General features: G+C 40.0%; 1 protein-coding gene across 1 annotated transcript; it reads right to left on the bottom strand.

Moving 5' to 3' along the window:
* Positions 1 to 6,454: 6,454 nt before the first annotated feature.
* LOC111672755 (saccharopine dehydrogenase-like oxidoreductase) lies at positions 6,455 to 14,836 on the bottom strand. Its single transcript, XM_023430306.2, has 12 exons — positions 14,603 to 14,836; positions 13,943 to 14,055; positions 13,754 to 13,834; positions 13,462 to 13,591; positions 13,048 to 13,097; positions 12,095 to 12,225; positions 11,307 to 11,424; positions 9,258 to 9,377; positions 8,794 to 8,850; positions 8,283 to 8,394; positions 7,621 to 7,702; positions 6,455 to 7,468 (listed from the first exon to the last, which is right to left on the bottom strand). Exons 1-12 carry the CDS (start codon positions 14,796 to 14,798, stop codon positions 7,369 to 7,371), a joined length of 1,290 nt encoding a protein of 429 aa, XP_023286074.1. The 5' UTR covers positions 14,799 to 14,836; the 3' UTR covers positions 6,455 to 7,368.
* Between the last annotated feature and the right edge of the window lie 81 nt (positions 14,837 to 14,917).

Here is a 14,917-nt window from a genome sequence, read left to right as displayed (position 1 = left end):
CATATTTATATAACATATTTTCTATATTAAAATACATGTTATTATTAGCTAGATATATATATCATTATATGACATTGGTCCAATTTCCAACAGGTTTCATATATAACTTTTATCTATATAGGCTATACATATATGATTTTACTTCATATGTAAATATATTTACAAATAAATATACAGTACATACATGGAAATTCAACACATGTACATGAATGTAAATTCAGATCTTAATAAACTATTTGGTTGACAGCATTAAAACGCTAATGTCTTTGTTTTGGAAGGTGGTGGGTTTGTTACAGCCGCGCCAATGTTAAAACCAAATCTACACCCTTGGCTTCAAAGCATTTTTTGCAGCTGCATCAAGAAACTATGTTTACACAAGATATAAGATTCCAAAAAACCCAAAACATAAAAGCTATAAAACAAAACAAATGAGCTGAGAGACAGTAAAACGCTCCGTAGAGACCCCCTTCATGTGTCGCAGTCATCTGATCCACTGTTAATGTAAACACATTTGGCTCAGGCAGCTTTCATGTAACAGCAGAAAATAACACAGTGTGTCTCACTGCCTCAGTGCTGCCTTCCAGCTTCATCACCTAACAACCAGATGCAGTGATGCAACTGGTTCATTCAAGAAGCTGCAGGTTCAATTTGCTGCTTTGAAGCAGTCGTCCGTGAGGGGGGGCAGACTGTCTGTTTGAAAAGACAATCAGACAGAAAGTCTGGGCCAAAAGCATTAGGCAAGAGGCTTCAACTGCTCACTCTGAAATACAGACTGATAAAGCTTGAAGCTGTAACATGAGACAATGTTTATTTAAAAGTAAGATACAAAAAAGAATATATTTTATGCAACAAAAAAAAAAGGTCAGCTGATGTTTAAATTACATTTCTCCAAATGTAAACTGTGAACTGTCACTGAGTTAGAAGAAACATAACTTTTAGTTTCTTGGGAGCAAAATTTAAAAACTACAGAAAAAGACCATGTCCATTTACTTGCTTTTTCCCAAGCTTTCAACTTCATTTTCCATGGTCTTCTTAATCAGCAGATGGAGAGGAGACAGCTCAGCAATGGAACTAATTCTGAAGAACATTGAAAGTTGTCTCTGAGTTTAGATTTTTTTTGTCACATTCTTAAATAATGATATTATTATACACATAGACATACATGTAAATATTTATGATATAATATCAAATAATAAATGGCAGCAGACCTTATGTACCATGTTGGCTTGAAGCTGTTGAAGCTCTGTCCTGCAAAATAAACTGTATATTTACACTTTTTTAAATTAATTATGTTTATTCATACACACACACACACACACACACACACACACACACACACACACACACACACACAAACACATAAATATATGTATACATACATATATATATATGTATATATATATATATATATTAAATAACAATATATGAGTCATAACACAGTCAGTGCTGTGGATGTATATGTCTTTATAAATCTGGCTGTCCTGGAAATGACTTCTGGTAGAACTTATGGCTGCTTTGGGATGTGTGTGTACTGTATCTGTCGGCAGGCAAACCCCCAAGCTCTTCACCGCTCATTCTTTACACGTCCACTCCCTCACTTCCTTATTTGTCATTCTTGCCTCCTCTCACTCTCCTCTAATTCTCTCTGACTCTCCAGCCACTCCCTCCTCTCAACAACGTCTCGAGCACCATCTCGTCTTTTTTATCAGCGTGTCTTCTCCTCTTGTCCCTCCTCAATCTCTATTCCCAACTCGCCTGAGTGTTGTCTGCAGTCTCTCAGTCACTGACACTGTCTGGGATTCAGATTTGTCAAGAGTCAGCAAATAAAGGCTGCAGAAACAAGACTTCAGCACACACTGGAAGACACAAATAAACAGACGGGGAACAGAAATGCACGTGATCTCATGCATGGGGACATTCTCAAATCCAAATGAACAAATGATTTGTCACAGACACATTTCAAACACACACTTTAATAAGGGACTGTACAAAGCTTATTGTGGTGGTGAAGGAGGGCTGAATGTTCCACTTTGTGATAAAGTGGGTTATTGTTATTTTCTTTGAAATGCAGCACCTCCCCACAGTAAGTCACAATAATATAACAGTGTTTAATCTTATACACCAGTCCAAACCTTAAGGGAAACTCTGCTGTGAGCCACCAATGTAGGCCACACATTAATAAAACCCTGATACAGCGACAGAACTGTTGTCCTCTGCACATGTTATGAATTGCATCTTTGGACTATGACGCAGGTCAAAGTTTGATGGAACATTTTATGTAAGAACCTAGGCTGCATCACGTTAGTGTGCAGTTCACAATGTTGGTCTGAAAGGTGGGAAAAACCCAATACTGGAAGACTTGAAATACTCAATACATTTAGAGGTCTCCTGCATCCTGGCAACAGCCCAAACTCCACTGATATAATATCAAATAATAAATGGCAGCAGACCTTATGTACCATGTTGGCTTGAAGCTGTTGAAGCTCTGTCCTGCAAAATAAACTGTATATTTACACTTTTTTAAATTAATCAGTTTCTCTGCTGCTTGCCTGGTAACATCACAGCAACAACAACAACTGTTGTTCAGGTTTTACAGCATGTAACCCCCCAGAAAAACACTCACATTTCTGTTTACATATAGATTAAACAAATGGGAAACAAGTAAAGTTACAGGACCAAAACTGAAGAGAGCTAAAACTGAAAAACAAATTGTGGATTTTCACCATTGACCAATAGCAGACCATTTTGGCATTTTAAAGGGCCGTTGAGCCAGAGAGTCCAATACAGAGGAAGCCATTGTAGCTTAGATGTGCTGAATCCTCCACAACCTCCGTGACCTCTTCAATAACTTTTTATTGAGAAAGAAATGGCGTTCAGCGGTGAACAAAATGCCAGGGAAGCAAAAGAAGTAAAGAGAAAAAAGAGAGTAAAGCTTTGGATTGGTCAGTGGTAACATTCACTGGGGCATCACGATATAGCCTACACTATGACATACTGTATATAACATATCATTTCTATATAAGAGCTCCTATTTGCATCTGAATCCAGGATGTAATGTTATACCTTTGTCACAGTCAAATGCACAGCAGGCCCATGAAAGTGTGAGATCTAACAAAGAGCATCATGGGCCAGAAAATATTGAGAAAGCGCAGAGCAGCTCTGCCACACTGGTTTAGCTGCAGCTACATGAGCCAAATTCACTCCATGTTAAATCAATATGATCGACAATCCTCAAGAAAACTAATTATGTTAATTAGAATGATGAGATAAGGTGTCCTGTTTACACTCTCCACAGTAAGGCAATTTAAAAACATGCATATGGCACAATTATGGGTTTCCTGCTGCACGGTTTTGTACAACTCATGCAAGTAATTCAAAGAGAGAATGTTTTGTTTTGTTTTGTTGAGCATGCACAGAAAAAGTATATAGAGCCTTTACATAACAGATCTTTATCTGCTGAGTGGGTCCGTTTATTCTAATTAGTGAGAGAGTCATTTGTAACCACATTAGATTATTATTATGAGCAGTTGTTAAATTAAAGGCTGTGTGTGTAAATGTAGACAGTGGGATCATGGACCTTCTCATTGCATTAAAGCTCTTTAAATGTGTATTTGACTCAACACCCCCCTGGAGTGACGGAGGAAAAGAGTCCAGACAGAGACAAAGGGAGACAAAGAACAAAGCAGAAACACAATGAAAGATTCAGAGAGAAACAGACAGTTTCTGTATGAACGAGAGTCAGAGCGGCGCATCCTGCTACACTGCAGTCTGAATAAAGACAGAGGAGCCTTATACCTTCAAGAAAAAATAAAACATACACGATGAGTGTGACACACTCTCAGACTCTCAGACCAAAACAAAATTCAATATTTACTGACATTGTCGCAAAAGCAGAAAAACATGTCAGAGCGTGTAAGAGCCGGAGGGGAAACAGCAGAACAACACAGGACTGTGACTGAGCTTTAAAGTCTGACAAACATTACATTTTGTATTTGATGTCTCTTCTTCTATAGTTTACTCCATCGATAATACAATCGTTTAACTATATTTACTGTATTTTTTCATAAAAAAAAAACAATTTCTTTTTCTTTTGTGATAGTGAACTACAAATGTTGTAGTCATGTAGCTAGATGCTGTAGTACAGTGTATATTGTGCTTTTATTCTGATGTGATTTGATGTGTAGTGACTTTTTCTTACATTCTGAATTATTCTTCTTACATTGTAAACAGCTGTAGTTACAGCTTCTGTGCTTACTTCAAATTAGCTCCACTCTCACCAATCACAACGGCAGCAACATGAACTTTAAGTAAAAATGGCTGCCATATGTATATACAGTCGGGGCAGTACCATTCTTATATATCAGGCATTTATCGGCTGGTGAATTTAACAGTAAACTCTTACATAAAACGCAAATAACTGAGGGAAACATTTGATTGGGACTTTTAAACTTTGAACTTTTAAGCACAGTCATGTTGGCTTTTTCTCTGTCCTCATCTCAGTGTGTTACTCTCATGTTTTGTTTATTTTCTCTGTGGTCATTGTGGTCTCTTCCCTCTTTACCATTTGAAACCATTTTAGGATCAGGCAGATCAAGTCAAAATCTTTCCTGAAATCAAAACAGCAAGAGGTTTTTATCGCATCATTATTTTGATTGACAAGTCTATGGTATTTTCTCTACATCTACACAGGTGTGAAGGGTTATGATGCGGTCTGTTGTCTGATCGTCTGTCTTAATTATACTTTTATTGTAAACCTGGTTTAACATGCTTTAGTAAAGCTGTTCTCAATTAAGGTCTTGCCATTAAAACTAATGAGAGTTTGAGAGTAGAGGCAGATGATTGGTCCCACAGACAGATCCAAAGAAGGGGGAGAGGAGGAGGAGGAGGAGGAGGAGGAGGAGGAGGAGGAGGGGAGAGGAGCTGTCTGAGGTGAGGGACATGACATGAATATCTGCACAGCCACAATGGCGGCCTGGAGATGTGCATGGGCAAGCGAGAGGGGTGGGGCTGCTCTCTGTTACGCAATGGGAAACCACTGCAATCCCCCCTCTCATTCTTGTACATTCACTCAGGGCAAAAAAATGCCACCCCACCCGTCCCTCCAACTGCTTCTCATCACACTGTACTTAGGAGCTATTTAACATACAAACTACCCCACTGACATTTTGTGTCAGCAGACAGTGTTTTCACTGCACACACAGAGATACAACCAGCTTTGTGTGTGTGTGTGTGTGTGTGTGTGTGTGTGTACTTATGTTTTGTGAAAGAGCAGTGGTGACAGCTGGGGGAAGGGAGGCACAGACAGAGAGGAGGACTCACAATGACTCACGAGGAGGAAGAGTAAAGGAGAGCGAAAAGCTGCCGGCTCTCATTCATCTTGACATCCTCCTCTCAGATGTGAGGCGTCTGCCACCTCACAGTCACCTTCCTGACCCCGTTTCTCCTGGTCTTAATGGTGCACCCACAGTCTTTTAATTAAGGCCACGCACTGTCTCTGTATCCTCAAAGGCACCAAATGACCTCTACTGTCATGTGGGGCTGTGTGTCTGTAAATATTTGTCAGGAATGAAGAGCAGGGCAAACACTGGCACCTGGTGGTGGAAGACGGAGGACCGCAGCCTCACTGGCTTAAGTTTCAGAAAAAGCACATGTATGAAACTGAAAAGTGGGTCAACTGTTTTGTCCAATGTCTTCACATAAGAAATCAATCACGACCTGTTAATATTCATTTACTAAATCTGCTCTCAGGGCAGCTTAAACACACTGGACTCTTGTAAATGGGTTGAAGTGATTTATTTATGCACTTCCATAGGGTTCAAACTTAAGAAAGCGCCCTCCAGAGCCACTATAACTGTTTTCACAGGCTGAGTGCTGCTGGTGTTCAAAGGTTGTTTTTAGAAATAAAACATAATTCAGGGAATGTATTAAGAATTTATGCAAGTGTGAGTTATATGGCATTAACTGTCTATTAGGAAACAGACAGAGCAGTCAGAGGGAATTCATCAAAGTGAGTTTTAAATCTTCCCAGCTACATGGCCTGCAGACCAGAGGTCACAGAACATTTGCTCCCAGACCAGGAGCTAAATAATAATTATATAACTTTATACCATTTGCATTAATCTGGAGAGGGTCTATAAATGGAGATGAATTAATTCTGTGGTTTAGGGGTGGGCGTCCAGCAAAGACAACAACGCAGAATGACCAAAACCTCAGAGTAACAGCTACATGCAGGACATCATGCTCTAAAGACCTGAAAGATTATTATTATTCATGTGCCATTAGCCAAAGTTCATTGTGTTTGTCTGTGCTTGTGATTTAGATGAAAGTTTAAACCACAAATTTAACCAAAGCTAAATGTAACCTCCACAGGAGGAAACATGTAAAAGCCCAGTCTCTGTCAGAGTCTGTGCTCTGTACAAACGAGTAATACAAAAACACAATTTAAAGGGGAGAGTTGTCAAGTAGTGGTGCTGTGCACCAATTCAGATTAGAGCTTTAATCTGAAATAAAGCAGGGGTCACAAAACAGACATTACATTAAATGTATTTCACTCTCTTTTCACATACATGACAAAAATGACGATTGTTGAAAGGGATCAAACAACAACAATCACATATGTTAACACAAAATAAAATAAGTACATTACTCCACCAAAGTATAACATTTTTGATTGAAGACTACATTAAAAATTTATAATTGCACAAACATTTGGTAAAATATTTACTGTAAACAATCTTTTCAAGTTTTTGCTCTAGATTGTGTTCAATCTCAAATTTAGTGTTTTTCATTTTACAACATTTGTACAAATCTGCATGTAGTCTAAAATAATCATAGACATGTTGTCTATGATTATTAATGATCTTCATAAAGTTTGATTAAACCAGGTTTGCTTATTTTCACAAGTGCAGTTAACATTTGTATCAGTAAACGACATCAGTGTTTACAGAACGTAGAGATAACAATGTGTAACCAGCAGCAGAGTGTTATCCGTCCTCAGGGTGCTGAGAGGAAACTTTCTCAAGTTGAAACTGAAAACAACAGGTCCTTCTTTGCAGGGGAAAACAAAGAGGGGAAGGAGTTTAGCAAAGGCACAGCTGGCCTCAGTGGGTGGCAGTCGGTTTGTACACGGTTTCTCAAGTGTCCTTGAGAAACACAACGCAACTCTCCCTGCACCAGTGGCTCTGTTAACTACAGCCGCAACACTCTGCACCATCTGATGAATCACAGCTCTCAGAGTGAAGTTACTAAACTGACAATGACAATCAGTAAAAAGTCTTCATGTTGACTGGATGAAAGGTTGGCATCAGTATAAATACAATATACTTTAACTGGAAAGTGGTTTGACCTTTGATGGTTACTGTTGAAGGGCTACTGGTAGTTTCTGACCGAGAACTTGATGCTGTGGTTCTGGAGGCGGTCGATGAGACTGGTTTTATAGAAGGCGGCTCCTGGCGTGTAGACACCTCCCCTGTCAGGGACGAGAGAGAAAAGAGGGAGATGCAGAGGAAGAGTGGGGCGATACTTGGATAAAGGTGGAAGGCAGATACAGAGAAAACAAATCTTTTCTATTTATGACAGAGAGGGGAGCAGAGTAAAGGAAATAAAAAAAAGACAACTGACCTCCTGGGAAGAGAGTGCAATTCATTCAGCATGGTTACAGCTGCTTGCACCATAGCAGACACTGTGGCTACATAACCGGGCTCTGTCAACAACGACAAACAAACATGGAGCCAAAAAGTTTTAAAAATGTCTCAAAATGTTGCAAAATATTGTTCATGACACAAAACACTTTGACAGTTGAAGGTATTATTTCCACTATCAGGTGCTTAAAGAATAAGTCTGGTGATATTTCATATTTTCCTTACTGTTAACAAAACCAAAACCATCAATGAATGTATCTCATTAACGAGTGCTGTGTGTGTATCCACAGCCTGATCTACATGTAGCTTATTCTCCTGTGCCATAGACTTCCATTAATGTTCAAATATTATTAATACACATCAATTATTCAGTGTTACACTGAGTCACATGTTCCTTTGTTACCATGAACACACAAACACACGAACACAAAAAAAAACACACACACTTCTTTTCTTTTGACTCAATCCCACATGCAACATCCAGCTGCCATAAATTCTCATTTGTTCATATTAATCCGCATTAATCCAAATAGTTTTTACTCCTGTTTGAGTCATGTTTGTGAAAAACTACAGTGCCCAGCAGTTTTAGAAAAATGACATGAATTGTATGACAGCTATACCTTCATAGTGAACAAGTCTCACCTGCTCCAACAACCTGAGTGCAGATCTTAGCGTTGGGTCGCCCCTGTGAGGGGTCCGTGCCCTCCGAGTATCCCTCCCCAAAGAACGTCAGGCTGAAACAGGTGTCTTCGATCTGAGAGGAGAGAAACGAATGATGAGAGGGGAAGTCGAACAGTGAGCAACTGTGAGCAGACCAATCACTGAGAATCAAACAACTTACTGTACAATGAAACATGTTAAATACATGATTACATGTTTGGGGTTGTTACTACAGAATTTACTGTCTTTAAAATTATTATTTAAAATTATTAACTCATTGTGGTTTGTGCTGTAATCACATACATTTTTCTTTGCCACAAGCATAATATTAGATTAACTTAAATCTTAACCACCCTGAACAATTTTTTTTGCTTTCAATTGATTTTGAGGCTCCCATATACAAGAACTGTAAAACATCAATTTTAGGAACTTTGTAATTCCACACAGGTCGCAACAATGTGAATACATTTACTACAAAAATAAACTCTCTCACCTGCTTCATGGTTGGACCAGCTTTGCTAAACAAGCCAAAGGAGAAGAATGATGGAAACTTTGGGATAGACAAAGAACCGAAAATCAGTTTGTTGTGCAAAACCCTATAAATAATATTTTCACTCCTTAACTCTTTCGCACTTTTCTTGGATTAAAACAAGCATTAAAACTGTATAATCCGTGTTTTTTTTTCTTATACATTTCTCTGCCTGCAAACATCATAGTGTCACAGTCGTTACCACTCTGCTGCTGCTGCTGTATTTAACATGAGTAGATTTGAGTAAGCCTTTCAGCTAAACAGCCACATCCAACTGTGACATTCATCCACATTTAAATGCTTGAAATAACCATCTGAAGTCAGTGTCTTAAAGCTTTTACTGTCTTTAAATCAACTCCACATCCAAAGGACTAAATACCACAGAAGGCAGTTGCAGTAAGCAGCTGTCTGAAAAATGATGGAGCTACCATGGTGAGGAGTTTCCTGCCAAGGCTGAATTTAACCATGACCCAGAAGAGTAGGCCGCCACAGAAGAACTTGGCGATGGAAAAGAGGCCGCCGACCCCAACGTACGCACTGTACTGGACCTGTGGGCAGAGAGAGGCAGGGGGAGAAGGAGAACGTGTTTGATATACAAAAGGGTAATGAACTGTGACAGGGAGGGGAACAGATAAGGGGACGCAGATAACAGTTGCAGGTGAGGGGAAAATGAGAGATGAAGGGGAAGCGGTAAGCTGAGAGAGAAAATGGGGAGGAGGGGAATGGCACAGAAGAAAGGATAACAGATGAAAGTGAAGTGATAAAAGGAAAAGGGAGGAAGGCGGTGGGAGTGAGGGCGAGGAGAGGGGGTGAGGATGAAGAGAAGGACGAGGGTGAGAAGAAACACAGAGTCAGGATGAGGGAGCAGGAAGGAGGAGTGAAAGACAGAAACAGTTGGAGGAAGAAAAAAGGAGCGAAGCAGGACGGAGGGAGGGAAGGAGGGCGAGACGAGATGAGATGTCAAAGGGAGTAATGAGCAGCGGGGAAGAAAGTGATGAATCACTACAGATGACTCATCATATTTCCACTCCGCTGGTAGATGGCGGTCTAAACAACATAATGAGATAGTTTCATTAAGGCCTGTGTCGCTGACTGTGATCAAAACAGTGACAGCTGCTGGAGCGGCTGACCTAGTTACAGGTACAGCGGGGGAAAAAAAAGGTCTTGCTTCTCACTGCCAGGATGCAGAGTCTTCCACATATCTGAGATAAGAAGGAGAGTGTGTTGTTAATATTAAACCTTTGTGTGTCACTTAATGCAGCGTAGCAAACCGTGTTCCGCAGGGACACAGATAGTACTGAGATATTAATAGTTCATGCTCAGTTAGGGCCTGCCAAATTATTATATATTTAATATATTATACAACAATTTAAATGTAAAGTCAACTTTGATTGTACCTTATGGTTGGAAAGCAATGAGCTGGGGGATGGAGTGATTAACTTTCTTAGTTTCTAACCTCAATGGCACCTATAGGTACAGTACACTAGACCTACATCAACATCACAGCCAACACATTACTGATATGTATGGTCGTTACTATTATAACAAGTAGATCACAGATTACAGTTGAATTTGCTCACACATAAATATGGCCTTACATAGACTGTGTAACCTTTGCTGAACAAATGGTATTTATGACGATTATTAGTATGTTACTAACTATTGTACATTATTATTATTATTTTTGGCTCCCTAACAACATCAGGTAAAGGGGCTGCCTATGACGACTTGCATTTTGGTAAACTACATTTATATTTATTCAAATGTTAATTTACCTTGTCCTTTTTATAAATAAAAAAAAATAAGTTATTAAATTGAGAAGCATAGAGTCAGCGAACTGACACAGTGATGTCACTTATACAGCAAAAAAATGAGCTAACCATAAGCTACTGGTCAGACCAGAACAAGAACAGCTGCAGCAGTAAAACCCCTGAGTGGACTGAAGTGAGCAAATTTGCTGATTATGAATTACCCTTTTCTCTTGAAAGAGGAAGAGGCTGTTAGTTAAATTCTTTTATCAAAGTTACAGTCTTGCTTTAAAGGTGCCCATTTTCATTTTAAACACTGTATGTGTTACATTTATTTATCTATTTATTACATTTGCAGGGCTGATCCAATGTTCTACTGGCACTTGCAGAAGAATGCAGGTGATATGATCATTCTTCCCTATAACAAAGGGAGGTGCATGCGAGCTGCATGACATCCCTCTGTTACAAGCTGTTCCACTGACAGTTGGTGGCAGTGAAGTGTGAAGTAATGTCAACAATGGACCAGGAAAAGGTGAGGAGAATTTCAAAGTATTCAAAAAAGAAATCAGCTCTGCAATATGTTCAATGAGGAAGGAAATGCAGACAACATTTAGTCGCACTCGGGTGTAACTGTGTTTACAACAAAATCCTATAATGCAGCTTTAACTACAACCACTGCAATCAATAAGTGGAAACATGGTCTCAGTCCTTGTGTTGTTATAATCTTACTGGCGACTGGTGTTCCTCCTCGTAAAGGAAACGCTGGGTTCTCTTGACTACTGATGGATCAGAACCCATAAACGGAATGGCGTACTGCTCAATCTCCTTGCTGAAAAACACAAAACCCCTGGACACACACACACAAATTACACAGAGAAAAAGCAAAGTGGTCTTCACTTTCCAAATCTATCTCTGCCTGCAGCAGCAGAACTTGAGCATATTTCATCCATTGATAGTCCTCTAAATCTGTCCCTCCATCCCTGCCAGGCCCCGCGTCCCAATAAAATCTCACTGGATGTAAATCAGCCAGACAGTAATAGTTTGCAAATTGCAGCCATCTTGTGGAAACTGTGCACCTCCAAATGTGCTGGATTTTATACAGTAACATAAAGTTGACATGCAGCATATGTTTTGTGGCCCTGAGCCTGAACTAAATAGTCAAGATGGAGGCTTTCATTCCAAAACATCAACTATTTATTTTAACATTTGTACCACATTATGTACAATTACATTTCATTAAACTGTATTTATTTTATGATGATTGCACTTGTTCAAATAACACTATATTGTAAATAAAGGTATCATTAACACTTTGGAATAAAACTATTGAAATGTAGGTCAAATGTAAAAAACATATATCAGTGTCAGTGGGAAAATCCCTCTCTGCTTGTGCACTGAGGAAACACACTTACCCCTGTCTGAACTTAATGCTGCCAAGCCCCACATTCCAATAAAAATGTTATTACTCAAACTAAAAATGTTTTAGCCAGACAGTAATTGCTCAGTTATAGTCTTACCTCTTTTTGACTTTGGCTCCCACCACTGGCAGCGGCTTGTGGCCAAACTTCTTCCTCAGCTGGCGCAGAGAGCCACTATCTGCGAAGCCATACACAGCAGACTGCCAAGTGGCATCATGACCGGACGACCCCTGTGAGGATTGACAGCACTTTTAATCGTCACGGGTCACAGTGCGGGAAAGCAATGCTATCCAATTTCCTCCCAATAAACAAATGATAACAAAAGCCGAGGACGAAGCCACCGGTTCTGAAACTGCAGTGTGATCACACAAAACCAGCCAGTGGCACGTTGTGGTTATACATCAGCATATTTAGTTTAAAGAAAAATTTAAAATGCTATTGTAATATCACTATCCCCCAAAAGGACGATAGCTCCTGTGCTGACAGTATCTGATCTATCTCTCTGTTTACTCTCAATTTCCCCAGAGCTTTTGTTAGACGACCTTTCTGTCACAAGGATATTGATTCTTGTGCTCCATACTTGTGTTTGCTGTGAGTCATTTTTAGGAAATCAGTCCTCTTATAACTGCTCTAATTCGTAGAAGTAAAATGCCATTTTTTTTTTATTTCAAAAATGTATTCAGCTGAGGCGTCGAGTGGGCGCAGTGGGTTGAGCAGGCGCCCCATGTGTAGAGGCTACAGTCCTCGCTGCAGCAGGCCATGGTTCAAATCCCGCATCAGACGGTCCTTTACTGCATGTCATTCCCCCTCTCTCTGCCTCCCCGTTTCCTGTCTCTCTCTACTGTGCTATCATAAAGGCATAAAAAGCCCCCAAAAAAATGTATTTAGCTTTGTGCCTGCATTGCTATTTTTATGTTCTAATATATACTATTCATGATTAATCATATCCTTATTGCCTTTAATTTGTGCATTTATAGTGACAGCTCAAGGAGAGAGTGTAACAGATTACATTTCCCATCAAGCAGTGCAGAAGCTGTAGTTGTTCAGGCTACCTCAGGCCCACTGCTTATTTTCAGGAAGCTCTCCACAGCTGTCATTTTTCCTGAAATCAGATAAAACACACAGTTGAAGGCCGCACTCCAGTTAAAGTTTATCTGAATGGAAAATAATAATTCAAACGCATGAGTTCTGCTCAACTTGCCATTGTTGACCTTTGTATAAATTGAAGAAAAAAAAATTCTGAATCTATTTGTTGATAAATAAAAAATCTGAATTATTTATTGAGAAAAAAGATTTTTCTGCATATGTAGCTTGGGTTGTGTATAAAAATAACCTTGCAAGCACTGCAGTGTTCGGTGTGTCTAGTGATGTACACCTTGATTTAGTGATTTTTACCTTCAATGAATAAACCGTTCACAGGCTTTTGATTTGTAATGGCTGACTTCAACCTGTCTTCTGTTTCCTACCTTTGAACTGCCTCTGTGTGTAGAGAATACCCAGGTCTGCCGGTATGGAGTCGAAGCCACAGCTGCCAATCACATACACTCCTCTGTCCAAGGCGTTAGTGTGATACTCCAGCTGCATGCGTTCTAGGAACTGTTAAGGACGGACATTCACTTACAAAAATCAAAAATGCACAAAAACACAATGAGATGCAAATACGGTTTGATCTTCAGTCGACTTTAGGAGCAGTCATAACCAGGCTATAAAATATGATATAGAAGAAATACATGGGAATGGCATTTAACCACACACTACCTGAGGCTCCCCACAGATGTCTACATAGTGAGCTCCATTTTCTATGCAAGCTTTCACCACTGGTTCGCCGTAAAATCTGTACTGAAAGTACAAAGACAGCATAGAGAGCAATGTTCAAATACAAACCACATGATATATGAGATATCATCTCTTAGTTTCCTGTGTGTCACTGCCTGACAAAATACTTACTGGTCCCACACAGTTGAGAATGACCACACCTTGTTGGCACATGATGGCCAGTGATTCCTCAATAGACACATCTGCAACAATGATCTCAGTGTCTGTCCTTAACTCGGGCATAGCTGATAAAACAGAAGAGAAAATCTTTCACTGAATGTACAGTGGATAACTCTTACACATAGCCCTAACCTGATTTGTATGGTGTGTGTTCATGTCGGACTAAAACTGCTAAACCCCTATATTCAATGTACTGAAGGTAGGCTGAAAAGCCTTTTTGAGCCACCTGTATTCCCAGGCTATTACAAACAAAACTGAAAAGATTAGATATTAATAAAAATGAATATAATATTGTCTCAGTGCTTACAGCTGTATATGATAGATACCAAATGGGGGGTTCCGCTGTAATAACCTGACAAACTGTCCATTTATGAAGCTAGCTAGGACTTTTGGACCAAAACAATTACTAATATTTAGGGGTCAAGTACAAAACTTCACTTCTAGCAACATAACCTCCCACAGACGACAACAACAGCTCAGCCTGCTGCCTCTGTCAGTCAGCTGAGTACAGTATCCTGCGGCAGTGACACATGGCCTGACATTTGATCGTTCAGGCCTGACCGCAAACACTCCTGTCTGAGTTAGCTACAGTCCAGCCTGTTAAGCACATACACAGCCTCCCTGCGGCTTTTTCCAGCACTGCTTCCAGACGCTGTCTGCTTCTCCCGGCCACGGCCCATTTCAGAGAGCTGTCCCCGGGTGTCTCGGCGGCACATCGCGCGACTTCCTCAACAACAAACTGCCCTGTGAACCCTGTGGCACCGAAAATGATAATGTGGTACGGTCTGTCAGAGGTTGCGGCCGCCATTGTTTACGTTTAAGTTCAAGGTCCCGCCGCCTAGCAACGCTACTTCCGGTTGTGTGCGCTGATTGGCTGAGAACGGACGTAATGCTCTTACATAATAAACGTACACCTCATAGGCGGAG

This window comes from Seriola lalandi, unplaced genomic scaffold (genome assembly GCF_002814215.2).
Source record: "Seriola lalandi dorsalis isolate HSWRI2012SDOR001 ecotype SW California unplaced genomic scaffold, Sedor1 jcf7180002054901, whole genome shotgun sequence".
NCBI lineage: Eukaryota > Metazoa > Chordata > Actinopteri > Carangiformes > Carangidae > Seriola > Seriola lalandi.
This window is presented reverse-complemented; position numbering and strand designations above follow the sequence as displayed.

Coding starts and splice junctions, on each gene's coding strand:
- LOC111672755 (XM_023430306.2), bottom strand. CDS start 14,798: ATGGCGGCCGCAACCTCTGACAGACCGTACCACATTATCATTTTCGGT. Junction 12,226..13,047: donor AAATAAGCAGTGGGCCTGAG/GTAGCCTGAACA, acceptor CAATCCTCACAG/GGGTCGTCCGGTCATGATGC. Junction 7,469..7,620: donor TTGCACTCTCTTCCCAGGAG/GTCAGTTGTCTT, acceptor CGTCCCTGACAG/GGGAGGTGTCTACACGCCAG.